The 18,721-nt window shown below is 37.3% G+C and overlaps 1 protein-coding gene and 1 long non-coding RNA gene across 4 annotated transcripts in view; one reads left to right on the top strand and one right to left on the bottom strand.

The window, feature by feature from the left end:
- Positions 1-18,721, top strand: part of Wb (wing blister) — a 141,373-nt gene that overhangs the window by 28,347 nt on the left and 94,305 nt on the right. For all 3 annotated transcript variants that reach the window (XM_083101638.1, XM_083101639.1, XM_083101640.1), the window contains exons 2-3: positions 51-370; positions 17,270-17,506. In XM_083101638.1, the coding sequence (XP_082957764.1) occupies positions 51-370; positions 17,270-17,506 (557 nt within the window). The remainder of the gene's footprint in view (positions 1-50; positions 371-17,269; positions 17,507-18,721) is intronic.
- On the bottom strand, positions 4-13,901 carry LOC145972754 (uncharacterized). Its single transcript, XR_014439278.1, has 4 exons — positions 13,852-13,901; positions 12,992-13,447; positions 12,570-12,826; positions 4-355 (listed from the first exon to the last, which is right to left on the bottom strand). It is a non-coding gene; the product is annotated as an uncharacterized LOC145972754 (long non-coding RNA).

Raw genomic sequence — 18,721 nt, forward strand, 5'->3', positions numbered from 1 at the left:
TCTTTTATTATCAACCTCGATTTGATGAAAATTTTTCCTTTTAATTTTAGTTTCGAGAGGACCGTACAGTCATCGTTCAGCTCTTAATAAGAATTTGAAAAATGGCGGTCTCTTTCCGTCCACATTCAACGTCGCTGCGAAAGCTGACATATTCGTAAACGCGACATGCGGCGAGGAGGGTCCGGAGACTTTTTGCAAGCCTTCGGAGTTGTCGAGATGCGCCGTTTGCGATTCTAGGAGTCCCGATCCTGGCAAGAGGCACAACATCAGCAACGTGCTCGATCCGAATCCTAGCAGATGGTGGCAGAGTCCCACGTTGGCCAGAGGCGATCAGTACGAATACGTGACGATTCTTCTGGATTTGAAACAGGTAAATGTTTGTAATCATTTTTCAACAAATGCTGGAAATTTTTCAGCAAATTGTTTACAGAAATTTTATTTAATAAACATGAGATGTATGAGATTTTTATGATTTTTAGTATTTATATAAAAGAGAGATGGAGATACATTTTTTTTAAGAGTTCTTTAAGAGATCATTCATTATATCTACATTTTATTTTTATATCTACATTTTACTTTTTTCTGAATAGACCTATTCTCAAAATTCCTTCGGGTTTGTATTGAAAGGCTCTTGTCCCCGAAAAATCGTGGAATCTTTTTCCTCTCGTTAGACTTGTTTCTTGCATTATGCCTTTTGGTTCCAATTTATGTCATCCGCTTGATGCCGATAGAGCCGAACCAAACTGAGAAAGGGATAGATGCGAGAAACGAGAGAGAGAATAGAATAAGAAAATCGACAGACTCGCGTAAGATGAAACAGAGAAAGATGCCGATAGCAGGAGGGACAGGGAGAGAAACAAGAAGGAGCGGATAGGGAAGCTGAATCTCTTTAGAGGATTCCTTTCCGGAAATTTACTTGGCGACTCCAGGTTACGTGGCGGGGGCAGGTATGCCCCATGTGCATGTGGCCCTTTGTCCTTTAACAAATTGCGAATGGCGGTATAAAGAAGAAAACGACATTTTAACGAGCATAGGCGGCCCTTTTTTTTTTGAAGACCGTCAATAATGAGAACTTCGAGAGTATCGCGAAATGGATCTGCAGGAGGTGTAGAAGTGTCGATATGACAGGCAAGGGTGAGCTAAATTTTAACGAGAGGGTATTTCATTCTAAAGCGTGGAAAGGTCTCTAAAGAGCCTCGAAATAAATTGTTGATTTTATTTTGAAATTTTATACGTGATTTTTTTAATCAAAACTAAATATTATGCAAAATTTTGTAAAAAAATAAAAATAAAAATTGATAATAGAAATATTTTCTGTTTAAAAATATATTATAAAAGAAAGAATAATTTCGTATGGCCTTGTTTAATTATAATGAAAAATTAATATCTGTTAGAATTTTGTTTTTATCTTTATGATGAATTATATACAATATATGAAAATTAATATAATACGTTCGCATATTTAAATTATTCAGAAGTTGTAAGTTGCATTTTGAATCTTAGAAATACACCGGATGCTAATTAAACGCTGATCGTTCGACGAGCGCGCACGCGCAATTTGCTAATTGATCCTCCCATGCAATATGATAGCCGAGGGAAGGAGTCCTGAGTATAATTGATACGTTAATATGCTCGTAAAACCCGCACCGTATCACAATAATGAACACGTTAAGATAGGCGAAGTCTCGCTGTGTAATTAGGAGTTGGAGGACCGCAACCTCGTTGGCCCTTAATTGGATTCTGATTACGAACCTAATCCGTTCCCCCGTTCAGAATATCTTCCGCGTGTGATCGCGTCGTGGGTATGTCGTTTTACGAAAGCCGATTCTCCTCTAACGATCCATAATTAGGAGACCTGATTGAACGAATTAATACCACGTGTGCAATAGAAAATTTTCGACTTAAAAAAATAAACTTATACTTCTGGCGTAACGGAAACGATGATCGATTTTTTTAATGATCATTCACGATGGCTTCATAATTATAATTTCACTTTGCAAGTATGTAATTATACTATAGGCATTTTCTACGAGAGTTAATATCACACGATCGCCATAAACTATATTATTAAATACATAGTTTAATGTTGACAGTATGCTTTCAGTATTTAATTAAGTAGAGAAACATGGCCAACGAGAAAATCATAAGGTTAATGTTGAAAATAATGAAGTTGGTTTTTTATTTTATCATGTTATCAATTTTATAACTTTGTAATATGTAATAATAAAATTAATCACGATATGGTATATGAAGGAAGATATTATTATAAGCTATCTTGAAAGAGAAAAAAATAGTATATACAGTGTTTTTTCTAAAACGTAAGAACTTAAAATCTATAGCTCATAAGAAGGTATTTCTTTTCAGATAATGATCCTGTGAATTTCTCGTTGCTCTTTATAAAGAAAAGATTGGCGATGATTTATCGCGACATTTTTAAATTACGACTTGTGGATATCGGGAATGATTATGCTAATCGGCGAATAAGCGGTACGCGGGAGGGCATATTTATGATCCTCGTTAACGTTCATTGCGCTTATTAATTTTACAGCCGTCCAGTTACTCGTTATTGTTTTTTTTAATCCCACAAATCAGCGTTAAATTGATATGATGCATCAATATTAGTTATTGTTGTTGTCGTTATGTTGCTTTTATAGTTATAAATGACTATCTAAGATTAATATTAGTGTTAATTTGTAACAATACTCGAATAATTTCTCTTCAAATTGAGCGAAGAAATATAAATAATTTTTTAAATTCCTAAAAATAATTTCGGAAGATTTAATACAAATTATTATTTTTGATAACATTTTTTATTATTATTAATTTTGTTACAATAACAAAGCTATAAAATCAGCATTTACTGGTTCAATCTTTTTTTTATACAAAAAGATGAACATGATGATAATAAAAATAATATTTATTATAATATCGATATGTAGAATAGAGTTGAAATTTATTTCCTGATTTCCGAGAAAAAAATTCCCACGCGTTGATCGGTGCCGTTATCTCATCTCCTGTATAACTTCTGTTTGCGCTACTGATTGACATGACCAAGCGGCGAGATCGGTCCCGCCTCCCACGCGAAGGCGTCCGGTGAAATAAATTAATTTGTTCGTGCCGAAAAGAGACCGCTTGATGGACAGCCTTTATCTCGATATATATGGCGAGGAGGTCGAGACCACGTTGCGCAATAATTAACAGACGGCTACAAATGATCGGCAAACATTAAGAAAGGAGCTATCGCCGCTGTAACTCTCGACTTATCGCTCCTCGATTTAATGAAAGAGGAGTGATCATTTTTTTTTATTGCAGGAAATTTATTAGTACTTCTAATAAAGCTTGGAAAGTGCATTCAATATATTTTACATGCAAAAATAAAGAATTTATTGTATATTGTTAACGATTTATCTATCTCTTGAACACGAATATGAAATAATTTTTAAAAATTGAATAGAAGAAGAGGAGTTACAATGATTAATCTTTACATCATTAGGAAATTCATTAATATTCTCAGCACATTGTTAAAGAAGAAACTTCAATTCATATATTTTACAAAGAAACAATGGAGAAAAAGCTGTGATCATCAATTAAGCATCTTTCACATCAATTCAGATAATTACAAAAATTCATTATACATACATAAAATATTTTTTAATTTTTCTCGAAATATTATATCGTACTCGTAAAAATATAAATATCAAGAGTATCAACCGACACCGTGATACCGCGCGTGGTATCACTCGCGTGGATCGCCAAAAAGAGAAGCGATCCTGTCGAAGGATCGAAGCGCACGTCAAACCGCCTCCCTCGAATAGCGTTGAAACGAAACGGGTGAGTTATCGGCTCTTGTGGATCGACGGCACCTCTAACCCCGCGGCGAGAGATGGAACAAGAGCGAAAAGGAGCAACGAATGGTACTCGAGAGCAACGATTGAAGGCAGCCGAATTCTTCATTGTTCACGGATTAGCGAATCGAGTCGCCGTCGTCCCTCGAAAGCCTGCCTGTTCGAGGTCCTCGAACCTGGGCGCGCGCACCGTCTTCTTCGTCGACCGGGTGAATGAATCATCTTCTCTGGGCGGGCTGGACTGGAACCGGGAGGGGTGGGAGAGGTGGGACGAGGCGGACGAAGTCACGAAAATAATACCTCGTGGGGTGGAAGATCGTTTCACGTCCGACGAGGGGATTTGTTCTTTTTTCCTATTCATGGACCCCGAGCCTCTTGTGCGGATGATGTATACATATGTTACACGACGACGTAATCGTGGCTTTTCATCCGAATTTTATGGCCGTCTAATGTTGGACGTTATTGGATTGTTATGCATCGTGAGGCGTTTATGAATTAAATCGAACATGATATGATCCTCTCTGTCTCTCTCTCTCTCTCTCTCTCTCTCTGTATCATGCGAAATTCTTTCATAAAAATTTGGAGCAACAAAAGTAAATTTTTAATCATATCTAAAACTTATTATGAATTAATTAATAATAATCTCTGTCGGATACATAATTTCTGATGGAGATCCTGACAGAATTGTCTCTTTCCTTCGACTAAAATCTGTGAGAAGGAAAGCAAGACGAATAATTAGTTTATTTTTTATGTAATATTATGCCTATAATAAAGATGCATAAAAATCATCATAAATCATGATAGTGTCTCGATCGAGACCGTTGAACCTGCTTAAGGTGATTGCTGGGCGGCTTCGTGGCTTTTATCGGGACGGCCACCGTTGCGGCACGTCACGAATTTACCTCGTAATTCAATTCCCACGGCCAGTGGCGATAATTACAGACCGCGGCACGCGGCCCTTACAAGTACAACCGAGCCGCGACCGGCCATCTTTTTGCCTTATGCTTACCGTTGATCGTGGCTGCAGGATGCAGGGCGAGGCGATTAAACGAGATTCTCCGGTGTGATGGAACTCTAAGCGATAATCGCGTCATGAATTTACGGTCGTCGATTAAAAGAGATGAATCAAAGTTATAAGCAGATCGTAATCGAAATTGTTATTAAGCATGTTACACAATTCAGGTAAAATTACATATTGAGGAAAATATTTATACTATCAAGATAATTATCGACTAATTAAATATATATCATTTTGATTGAATGTTTTTCTAGTTGAAATTTTGCTTCTATTTTCAATCTCAATTTTCTCACGTTCATAAATTCTAATAGAGATTTTTCATAGGTTTACTTTATAGGAGTTGAGCCTCTACTTTCCATTTTAAATAGGCAACAAATTTTCTATTTACAAGAATTTGAAAAGAGTGTTTTTAGCAAAATTAAATAGTTTTAAAAGAGAGGGAATGATTTGATTATATATATTTAAAATATTAACGTAATGTTAAATTAAATAAATTAAAAATGAAGATATTAAAGTAGGAAAAAATGTCGACTCGGGTAGAATTGAAAATCATTCAAGATTTTTTTGATGTTTTTATTTTTATTTATTTTAATTTAAATCTCCTCTATATATCAGTAATTCGATAACATATAGATCCACGTATTGTACGATCGATCGATTAAGAACCGTGTACGAGATCGTTCCCTTGCTTCTTTCCTCGCGTCCACTTTTTTCTGCCGAGTGAATGGCGTGAATTATTATCTAGGTCCTCGTTCGAGAACCGACAGGGACTCGATTATTAAGATATTTCGGAGCCCGATATTGCTTGCCACCGGCCTCATTGAAGCTTCCCTGGCAACAGGAACGCGGCACACGACGTCGTTTGCGGCGCTTCACGCGCGTAAATTGGTTTTCTTTGATTCGCGGAACCGGCCGATAATTAAAACGTCGTTTTATTTATGACGGGACGAAAGTTTCACGGGACGTTATCTCGGCGGCCCCTCGCACGCAATAAGAAAATCACGAGACGAAGAGACACGCAAGCGCGAGATATTCGCTCGTATCGGAGATTGGCTTTCGTTAAGTTAAGAAGCGGAACGAAATTTAAAGCGACATTTTATTTATCGCGCCGAGAATTTTACTTTGCACGATGTTATCGCGTTAGGTTGCTCCGAAAGATTTGCGGCCGAGCGGCTGCGAAGAGACGTGCGCGCCTTTCGCAGGCGAGCTAATCGAGAACATAACTTAATTAAATCTCGATTTGTTTATCATTGAAAGTGTTACTTATGCATTTGTGGTTTCTTTGAGATGCTATCGGCAATATATGAATTTTTATCACGTAACGTTTATAAAATTTACATCTCAGTTTATACACATATAGAAGATTGACGATTGATCTATCAAAGATGCTCGAGTCAAAGGGGAAAATTCACTTATTACATCTTTACAAATGTGTGAAATATTTTAAGACTCGTGACTGAGTAAATATTCAAAGGCGATGATGGCTTGTCGGCCAATCATGCCAAAATGTGAAAAAATTAAAGAACCGATAATAAATTGAATTCTCGTTCCTTGAAAGTTGGACGAAAGGTTGCAAAATCGTCGTAAAAGAAAGAGCATGATTTAAAAAAAAATATTAAATTTTTATTTGAGGAGAAATTATATCATGTTCGGAATTTTAATACAACAAATAAAAATTACACTAAATCATATTCTTTAAAGCAAGATATTTCTTCAATAAATTGATTATTATTACATTTAAATTATTTGGCCCTCGCGTGATGTAGCATCACATTTGGAAAAAAATGTAGTAAATCGCGTTATAAAGATTATCGAGAGTCGTAATTTGCCATCGAGAGCACTTTGAAAATGGAGAACGAGAATAACGATGATAAATCTGAATGCATTTCTTACTTCTGCACCTCGTATCGAAAGCGTGTCAATTACCTGGTGAAATTTAATTATTCTGAATTATTGAAACGCAACACACATCCGAGCGAAATATATATGATCATTTGCATTCGCGCTTTACTCTCATTCATTCTCTTAAATTGCGATCGCAGAATTTCATCTCGACAATCGAACAAACTTATCGAGATAATTCACACCTGCAAGCAATTATTATCGAGAAACGCTGAGATGTTGAGCGTCTGGATGACGTCGATTCGAAATAAACAAATCATCTCTCACACATCATCAGTAATAATTTCACATTTAGAAATAACGACGGAGATCCATCCTGTATTTAGAACGATCCGCCACGTCGTTACAGTCTGACAACTTTACGGCAATTAAGCTTGTACCACACGATGCGCGCTTTCGGGTTATTTTTAAGCCCGGACGGAGACTCCGCGAGGGAGAAAGAAGGAAAACGGATATAGACGGATGCGCTTGAATCCATAATGTAGTGAAGGGTTAACGATCGGAAGCTCGGGGGAGATTTTTCGTTGGTCTCTTCCTTTCGTTCCCTTCGAGAGGAGTCTCTCTCGCGGCCGAGCGGATATAAATCCGGACCGACCTTACGCCCGATGCAGGTTTATGGGAGCAGGTATTTACCTCGCGAAGCTTATACACGATGCCTCCATACTTTCGGCTCTACCGGCATCGATGCGAACGTATTCGCGTCCCAAATGCGGTTCCTTAACCGAGGGAAGAACACGGTAAGAGAGAAGGGAAAAAGAAAGAAAGGAGATCCCGACCGAGAAGGGTCGCGACTCGATGGGCTTTCGCCTCGTATCCGAAATCGAATTATTCGATCCGATTAACCGACGGTGTTTGTAAAGAGGAGAGGGAGGGCGACACGATTCTCCGGCGCCATACTTATCGATCAGTTCACCTCTTTGTTCCTTACTCGTTTTGAATATTTTTTATTAAGTATTCTCTCTTGTCAAAATTTAAATAACATTTATTACATAATTCTAAAATTTTTTTAGCGATTTTTTGGATTTAAAATTAGCTTTACAAAAATTATTAATAAATTAATAAGATATTAGAATATGATTTTGCATAGTTCTCAGACAGAAGTGAACTTGAAAGCTCTTTGTCTTGGGACAGAAGACTCAAAATTTTATCTCGGCTTTAATAAATTGTGCTTGTTGCGGATTCTTTTGGAAATGGTTGCGAATGAATCTGGATCTATTAAATCTAGAAAATGAAGATTGTTTAAAGAAATACATCTCCAGCGACATGAAGTATATTCGATAAAAAATTTATGTAACGCGAAGGGTCTTTCTCTCATCTCACGACTCTCTGACCCTCTTTTAAAGGAGCTTGGGCAATTCCCTTTGAGAAACCGAATCGAGTCGTAAAATCGACGGCCTTGGACCACCCAGGGCTCGCGATAATACGTTTCCCCGAACTTTCTCGAGTAATGAAGGCGATTCTGCTCGTAACAAACCGCCTCGAAAGACGCGCGTTACGTCCGCGCATCGCGCATCGTGTTGAAGTTAAAAACGCCGGACCCCTCTCACGTCACTCTTACAATCACGCTTTTCCCTTTAACGACGGCCCACTTTGCAATTCAACCGCCGAGTATGACGCATCTCATTTTTTGGCCGCATCTTTTATACCCGCATCCTCGTTAATTTTCGTGACGGACAGATTAAATTTGATATGCTTGCATATAAATATCGCATAAAAATTATATTTTGGAAGAGAGAAGAATTTATTTATACACATTTAGGTTCTAATTAATATAAATCTATATTAAATAATTTTTTCATTTTAATATAGATTTAATATAATTAATTTTAATTTATTAATTTAATTTAATATAAACTAATATAAATTTATATGAAATAAAATAAATCTTTAAAATATTGTGCAATTGTGACGAATGCAAAATTGATGAATTTCCTTCGCGAAATTTTGCTACGACAGATCACTTCATTTCGCTTCCTGGTTGCCGCGTTTTTTCGGATTAACTTCACCGATCACGATTTCTAAATAATGCGCGACGAAAGCGGTTCTCCTGATGCAACGCGGTCGAGTGACTTTTGGCAACCGTTGGCGGGACGCGGGCCAAGCCCGAAAGATCGGATTGGCAAGAGACCAGGACGTGGGATCCTTCGCGGCAGACCGCGCGGTGTCCGGCGCGTCGGTCAAGTCCGAAGATGATGCGCTCCCGCGAGAATTCTCAGATCCTCACCTCGAGAACCGCGATGAGGAAGAGCGTCGAGAGATGGTCGTAACCCGCAAATAATTCGTCGCATAAATAATGCGGCGAGTGCGCTCTCCGTTGCTTTGAGAGAGGTAAATATGCTGGATATTATGTTATGTATATCTCTCTCGGACTGAGTAAAATATCCAATTAAAATTAACGAGGCAAGGATATATAGCTGCATTAAAAATATCGTATATGAATTTTCATCTCAGAAATTAATACGAGATCTTTACTTTAGGTTAGGTCTTTAGGACTTTTATAGGACGTGAAAATAATTTGTACACTTGGACAATATCCATGGTATGATTTTTATCTCATATGTCAGTTTCCATCAGTTTTCTCTAGATTACTCTTCGATAATTAAAAATCCGGCAATATAATTGTATTTTATCTTAGATGGCGAATGAAATTGCAATTATATTTTTCTGATTGTTACCCAGTATCGAGGTAATACACGATGAGGCAAAATACATCGTTAAATTGCTGCTTTGGTAACGATATAAATTGCTCCATCGTAATGTCGCGCGGGGTCGTTGCGCCAACTTACACTTACATGCATGTCTAAATCCAATTTTGCCGAGTTTCCCTCCTTACACAAGCTCCGACATACGAATGCAATCGAATTTCGCTCTTCATCAAATAATCATTTCCCTCGGCGACGTTTCCCATAATTCGATTCCACTCGCATCGACCGACGTAAGAATTCCATTTCCAGACGTAGTCGTCCGCGAAAATCGTATCCTCCCTTGCCATATCAATCTTAATTTGTCTTGATTATTAGCAATCAGAAATAAATGAAGAAATACGAGGGGAAGCTCCATAGATTTTTTTCTTGGAAAATAAATGCAAAAATTTCATAAATAATGGCATTTTATTGATGAAACAAGAGCAATATTGTCAACAAAATGCATGCAAACATATAAATTTATATAAATTTTTATTTATTATTTATTATTTATAAATTTACAAATCATTATATAAATTATTCTTCATTTATTTGCCTTTAATTAATAATTTTATGCGGATCATATAGTTGCGCAAACGATAATAATTCATTATTCACGTTGGCATTCGCGATGAATCTTCTCGGTTGAAAAATATCAGTTTACATGTACGCGATCAAGAGAAAAGAGACGCGGAATCCGTCGCGGCCTTAAAGGCTTTTAATCTTATATTCAGCGGAGAAATTTCAGATCGCCGACGAATCTCGCATCTCATTGACACGAGTCCCGGTAATCGGATTATGTCATCTCGCGTTACCTTAAATCCATTCGCAATTAATACGTCCACATTCTACTGATGGTAACGCGATACTTTCCCGATAAATTCGACCGTTTCATGCATATATTGCCGGTGCATCGGACCGAGGTAGCAGGGACATGACGTGTCATCAAAATAAGTTGAATAAGCTGCTGAGAGAAAAGGAGAAAGATGACGAAGAATAAATTGTACGACTATATTGTACACTTGTTGCGAAAACAAGTGAAAACATGCGTGTTTAACTTTAAGAATTTTGCACACGTACATAATTGGCTTAAATAAATTGTCACATGCGGTCGCAGGATATTAACACTCGATATTAACAGGAAATTCTAGAATGAAAAATCCTTACGCTTTTAATAAACATTTTCTAATCTCATTTTCTGTAGCACTTTTTTTTAAGATTTTATCATATAATTATATTTTTAACCATGAAATTATACTATTATAAAATTATGAAATTTGCATGTTATCTTTCAAGGAGAAGTTTGACAAGTTGACTTCTCAAACGTTTCATTAATCATCGTAAAACTATGTCGGAGATAATGTGTAATAATACTGTACTCTAGAGCGCGAAAATATCCCGAAGCTAGAATTCATTAGCTCTATTCATGTCAGCGATTTCCTATTAAGTCAATCGCGGGAGAACAACCAATTAATGTTTCTAGAAAAATTTACTTACATTCGCACGACTTTCCGTTCGATTTCAGGAAAGCGTGTTGAACGTCACGATTGCGAATATATTTAAATAGTGAAAGAATCTTATTTGTCGGACATTCCCCGAACATTTTTACGGCCGCGCTCCTAAGAAAGGTAGCAATAAGTGGTTGATTTAATGATATATTTCGCACGCGTATTCGCCACGCATGTTTTCCCGTGCAATCGATGATAACACGTTACGTCGACTTATCCATGGCGACATTTAATTGACTCGTTTATCCAATTATTCTAATCCTTGAATGAATAATACCAGGCGCTAGTCACTTAATTGCACGTCACGCGCATCGGTTTTCTAGGATCTCATGTTTTACGATTAGAATGTGCAGTTTCAATGCGACAGGTTAGAATAATTAATCATGCATCATGTTTATAAATGCGCAAAATAAAAAAAATATTCATCTATAAACATATAAGACTGTTGTAAGAGAAATGAGAGCAGCATACACTTTGTATATCTGATTCAAAACATTTTGATTTAATTTCGTTTATTAATTATATTTTTTAATTATGATCATAGATGTGGAACTTTTATAAACTAATATTAATGATATCATAATATCTTTATAATTACAATATAAAATTAAATAATTTATATCATTTTATATATTTTATTATTATATATATTTTATATATTTTAATATTATATATTTTATATATTTTATTTTATGTATTTTATTATTATATATTTTATTATCTAAATTATATAACAATTTTAATTTGATGCTTTTTATCTTTCGTATATAAAAATATATTTTTTCGAATAACGCTGAAATTATATGGATCCGCAAATTAATTATAGATTCGAATACCAATAACGGATATCTAATAAAAACGCTGTTGAATCAATCGCAATAATTCGCGATAGGCGCGGATTTTCAAGTCTACTCATGTGGGAGTGGAAAGGCGTCAGTCTTACGAGAGAATCGCTTTTGTTTCACATCCATATTTTACCCCGCTGTTTCACCCTTCGATCGATGTGGGCTTCTCCCGTGGGTCGACAATGAAGAGAAAATGTTAACGATACGTGGCGCGTCGACGCGAAAAATCGCCTAATAATATAGCTTCCGCAGCCAGTCTCTCTATATCTAGAGAAAAGAAATTTTTGCGGATTCACCGCGCGATGACGTAATGTCTTGACTTGATAGAAATACAATCGCTAGAATTTAATTTCATCTCTATAATCACGATATATAAAAATTTAAAAAATAATTATGTGTAAAAATTAAAAAAATAATTATGTAAAATATTTATATTTTGTAAATTTCTGTCGCGAAATTTTACCATTCTCGGGATGCATCGCACGTTACTTTGTTGCAAGCATCGTGTTTAACACGCCATCCATTATACTTGCGCTAAACGCGCGCGACAAGCACTTTCGTTCCTCCATCATCTCACTTAACTCGCTGAACGAGGCGAGGTGCGGATGACAATCGCGTGTGTAAATCATTATTACTGTGGCGCGTGATGCTTAAAGGATCAAGGGGAAGAGAAACGGAGTCGAGGGATTATTTCTAACAACAACAACGAGCACTTCTTCGACGCTACTTCGCCGACTCTGAAGAAGGAGACGACTCGAGATACTTACTTCGAGCCATAACGGCTTCGGGAACCGGCTGTCCGGTAAACTTTCTTGCTAGTGCACCCCATTTACGGATCCGGCGAGATAGCGTGCGATGCCAATTTATTAGCGGTGCCCCTTAGCCTCGGCCGAGAAGAAGGGGGTCCAGCATTGCGTCCATAAAGGGGTGGCCGGGACTCTCCTCACTTCGTGAGAATCTTGGCGACGATGGCGACTTTTACACTATATGGCAGCTCTTTGTTCGTCTACGCTAAATTTACAACCTGTTGAAGATTTCGTTGGCTATTAATTAATCTTCTTGATGCAACATATATTCTAACTTGCCGTTATATGTCATTCGATACATTATTTTTAACCGCGCTAATAATAAAGTTCAAGTCCGACTATTTTATCTGCCGGCACAAGAGTCGTATACATGTCCGACTTACGATTTCTTGGGCGATAACGAGGCGGAACATCGATTGGCGGTTTAGATAAAACCATCGATAAATCAGCGGCAAAGTCGGGATCGCAGACTTTCACATCTCATTGTCGCTCGCCCTGTTCCATTAACACTCGATCGATCGCGATATCTCGAGTCGTTCTTCCGACGATCTTCGCACGCTCCGTTCATTATTGCGGATCGACGTTTGGCGCGCGTCGCTTATTGTTGCCGATGAGCGTGAAACTGCAAAACGCGCCGGAACCGTGAGCATTACTGGCGGAGGTGTCGTTCCTTCTTGAAGATCCCGTCGCGGATAAGAGCGGACGAGACGCGAGAGATCTGTTTACGATACCGACTCTCCAGTTCCTTCTCTCTGCCGCCGTTTCTTCCTCCTACCGTTTCCAGATCTCGACGAGTTGCCTCTCGTCCGATGGTATCTGCTCCGCCTCATTCGGATTAACTGGATCGGTTAGTAATTTCAGTAAAGGCTTTCCTCAAGTAGTTAAAATTAAAGGTACTATTATTACGATTGATGTGTATTTTTTGAAAATTAAGGCAAGAGTTATCTAATAAAAGAAAATACAAATACTTTAAAAATAAAATTGACAAAGCGCGTTGACATTTATCCATTCGAGTAATTTTTTAAAAATTAAAATTAAATTTTAATCCACTATAGAATAATTTACAAATATTATCTGATACATATGTGATAAAGCTGATATCTAGTTTGACCATCTTTGATCGGCCTTGATCTACGTTGGAGAGGAAAAAAGGATCCTTTAAGCCATTATCGACTTTCTTCATCTACACGTCAGCTATAAAACCATTTTTGTCATCCGATGCTAATACCAGACGTATCCTTACAAGGCTGCGGACGCGTTTAACCTCGGAAGAAGGCGGCCAGAACCCGCCGTGTTCGTGATCGTGGGAGCCGTCCGCGTCCTCGTGTCACGTGGCCGGTGCTTCGAGAATTCCCGCGAGGAGGTTACCGAGGCAAAACACAATCGTGTTTCTCGGATATTGAGCGCGAGATTCAGCGAAACTGCTTTTCATTTTCGCGGAAGAAATGATGCCGCTGTACCTAAAATGGCAAGCTAGACACTATCAGTCTCTATGAAGCGAAAGGATATGAAAGGAGAGGAATAAACGATACCACGTGACTCGACTTAATATTGAATAAAACACACGGTGTGCTCGATAAGAAATTGTGGTCATCACGTTGCAATTAATTTTGACGTAACTTTCTCCCGTGTTAATTAGATACATCAATTGTGAGATATATAATTGAAAATATTTTTACAACAATGTAATGTATTTCCAAGAACCAAATGATCCTCTCTGAAACACCTTCTTTAAATTCTTAACATTATCCATGGAGTATTGGCGATAACGTGAGCCATCCCGTTCCGGCGATAACGTGAGCCATTATCGTTCCAGAAATAGAAATAAGAAAAAAATATTAAAGTGATGAAAAAAATTACTATTTTTTTTTATAAAAAATTTTTAATTGCAGGAAGAACACGAAAGTTAATTTTAAAAAATAAATTTTTTATTTTTCTCGATCATCCTCGAATTTAAGAGCGGAAGAAATAATTGAATTTTTATTAAAATTAAAATTCAATTTTGAAAAATTCAATTTTTATTAAAATTTTTATTAAAATTTTTATATAAATGTTATACCTTTAAAAATATTAGATCGCTCTTTTCAATAATTTTTCACCTGTATCGATTGTCATATTTTATGAGAAATGCGAAAAGAATCAAGAGAAAACAAAAGCGAGAACGTGAACTCATCCAGAGTGGTATGACTACTATCAAGATCTAAGTTCTGGTTCCCATTTATTTTCCTTTAATGGTAGCCCGACGACGTTTGTTTCGTACAAGTCAGACGTACACGCAGTCCGTTTAAACACGCCTCATCCTTTGTCGATAATTCTGTCGTGCACGCCAGCGATAAACTCTGAATTTCTCTCGCATATACACCGTATCCACGATGGATGTCCAACACTCTCGTACACGAGTAGGGGAAGGGGGAAAGGGACAACCTTGAGCCAGTAATGCGTTCGCGGTTTGCTTACGACCTACCCCATACGACGAGGCACGCGATAGAGTGACTGAAAGGCCGGAGGAGCATGTGCGGCCAACGTAAATATTTAGCTGGTAAAAGGCGAGCAGCCTCGGGCGAGAAAAGAGACAACCTCGTAACGCGGCGCTTTCCCTTTTCTTTTGCTCTCCTGTCATAGCAACGTTGATGCGCAAATATATATCCCTCGGCAGCCTGTGGAATGTATACGCTGCCGCCGCTTGTGTACGTTTGCTAAGCCAGTCGATCGAGATCCTCGAGTTACCCTCGTTAACGCTGCCTCGTCACGTCACGATGTGTCATATGACTTATAAAGAGGCACCGGTGAATCGAAGATTACTTATCGGTACGTCATCGTCGATTCTCTCCGATGCCAAGAGGGCAGATTGGGATTCTCGCATTCGCGCACATGTCCTCGTCTACAAAGTAAAAGGGCCGGATAATTGAAGTCGGCTCGAATCGGCCGTTCCGGACGAAGTCCTTAGAAGGAAACGGAGCCAGTATCGCGGACGTGCGATCTGTCTTTATGGTCCGAAAGTGGGCGTCGGTCTCGGTCTCACAATGCGGGCGTAACGACACAACGAGCACAACGACAGCGACAAAGACACGGACCGGCGGCGCAGGATGAAGGACTCCTGTCTTGTTAAACCGCGACTGTGTCCGGAGATGCATGCGACTGAGCATTCCCCGTCGTCTGCGACTTGGGAAACCTTTCGAGAGCCTGAAATCTTGATTAACGAACGAAAGAATACATATTTAACGAAAAATGAGGGAAAAGGAAGACCGGTAAAATTTTATCTAATTTAATCAACTTAAATCTAATCATCTTAATCAATTTAATCTAATTTAAATCAACGATTGGTTTGAATAAATGACTGATAATCATATCTTAATTAAAATACCGAACTCGGTATTTTAATTAAGATATGATTATTGTACATTATCGAAGACGTTATCTAAAGTTATGCAAAGCATTTATTTGTGAAAGTGCTTATCTAAAATATCATGTAATATCGTGTTAAAGATAATAGTATATGAGATACATGCTGTATCACTCATGTACCTGGCATTTGATGAAGCCTTCTGTAATGTCATGTTCACCTATGAGAATGAAATATAATTCGCCAATGCATTTACGATTGGCTACGCCGGAATGCACTTTAAAATTGGTATTTTTACGTCATTTGCGGCTTGTCGAGAGATTTTCATACGCGCATCTTACGTTTGATATATTATTATCGATACGCAATTTTAACAATGAACAATGAGATAATAATTCGAGGCGAAATTTTCCTCCTACTTTTGTCTCAATCTAACATATACTTTGATATTTTAAGTATAATCAGATTATTTTATTTTAAAATTATTTAATCTATAATATTGCAAAAGCTTCTTTTTCAAATCTCTAATAAATGCAAAATTGTTTATTTATTGTGTAAATACAAAAAGTAGAGTCTTAATATAATACACAATTCCTATATAAATGAAATCTATCAAAATCCTACAGAATTCATAAATGTAAAAAAATAATGGAAAATAGGAGCAAAATTTTGACTCGGAAAGACAGATAAAAGAAAGCAGGAAGCAACAGCTGATTTTCATCGCTCGTCTGCTCAGAACCGCGTATGGAATCGCAGTTCACGAGTTCTCTACGCTTAGACATTTAACAGAGGTTTCAACATCCGCCTCCGAACGGAGCGCGATCTTATCTCTCTTATGGGACGATTGATCGAGAAGAAAGAAAAGAGAGAGAGACAGAGAGACAGTGGCGTATTATGGCGATATTGTATCCTCTTAGTTGTCTCGTCGGCGCGACGGGGCGCGAAGGATACTGACACCAGGTAGTCCTGCGCGCAATCTGCGGCTGCTCGAAATTAATTATCCGTCGCGAGATCGGACGGACCTCGGCGGGGTTCCCGACGAGAGGCCGCGGGAGACCCGCAAATCCGGACCCCGCCATTGACCTCGCGATTTTTACCTCGGCCTATCGCAAAAACTGCGGATTTCACTCACTTTCTCTCTGAACTGTGAAAAATCTTAATCACGAATTATCAATTATTGCAATTTTTTTTTATGAGAAATCTTAGTGTATCGTGTTGACACTTGTAATGACATTTGTTGTTGACACGATCTTAATACTCGCACGTACGAAGTTGAATGATTACTTTATCTCGATGATTTTATTGATTCGATTTTTAGATCTATCAAGTCGAGTACGTGATCGTGAAGGCCGCGAATTCGCCGAGACCCGCGGCCTGGATTCTGGAGAGGTCCTTGGACGGCGAGAGCTTCCAACCGTGGCAATATTACGCGCCGAGCGACGAAGAATGTTGGACGAGATATTCGGCACCGCCTGTCGCGGGCAAACCCGTTTACGACGACGAGGTCATATGCGCCAGTCAGTACTCCAGAGCAACCCCCATGGAGAACGGCGAGGTGAGAATATGTCTCGTAAAACTTGAAAAATATGATTGATCGATATATTGTTTCTTTTATGACGCACGATTTTTATAGAGTTAAATGAGATTTAAGACAAGACAATATTCATAAAAGTATTATATTAATATCGAAAATTTTTCGAAAACTTAAATGTTACCTTGATCTTGAGTGAATCTTTCTAGCAAAAATCTCGTTAATTAATAATAATCATAAATTATATATCATAAATTTATAATAAATTTATTATAAATGTTTTTATTCATTAACAAAAATTTTTTAAATTAGTATAATATAATGTGATCTTTTTTCATGTAATTTACAAATATTCATATTTTACACTTTTTTTTTGCATCAATAATTTTGACAAGATCACAATAATATCTTGACAATTTCTTACTTATTTATTATTTCTTTCTAATTATTGATTATTTCTTAATAATTAATTAAAAATCTTGTCTTGATCTTGTTTTGAATATCAAGACTAATCTTAATATCTCGTGCATATTTTTAACATCTCTTATTAAAAAATGTAACTCCCCGATATTAATCATATTTTTATTTTAATTTTAGATACTTTATTGTGTATTCTAATAATAAGGCATACAATTAAAAAACCAATCGAATAGGCTTTCACGCACAAATAAAGCTGTCAGACCGCGCTTACATCATGCTTGCTAGCTCGTTTTAATTTTTCGCATAAAGTCTGTTAACGTCACGGAATCGGGAAACGCGAGAAAGATATTGTGCAATCGATACGTAAAAGACTGCCATTATACGATCCAATTATGTTGCTAGCTACAAATAGCGCAACGCATTCATCGCAACGTCGAGTGTTGCAAACGCTGATAATTAATCCGTAACAAAAACGCCTCCGAAGCGCATTTTTCACGCGAGCCTTTTAACTGCCGACCATAAACCGACATAACGACCTATCTCCAATAAGCCTTTGCGTACAAATGTCGGGCTACCGATCGGCACATCTCATTGCTTTAATTGGCATCCAAAAAATCTTCATTTTCGCTCATTCGATGATTCAATATTTAAGTGGAGTAGATATTGACCACAATATTATTTTTTAACACACGCCTTCATATTTTATCTTTAATAAAATAATTTTTATTTATTTTTTTTATTTATTATTAATTTTTTTTATTTATTATTAATTTTTATGACTTTTATATTATTATTAGTATGCGTGTTTTTTTTTAAATT

The sequence above is a fragment of the Camponotus vicinus genome, unplaced genomic scaffold, assembly GCF_025532165.1.
Source record: "Camponotus vicinus isolate PSW18456_S1 unplaced genomic scaffold, iyCamVici1.0 SCAF_6, whole genome shotgun sequence".
In the NCBI taxonomy this organism is placed as follows: domain Eukaryota; kingdom Metazoa; phylum Arthropoda; class Insecta; order Hymenoptera; family Formicidae; genus Camponotus; species Camponotus vicinus.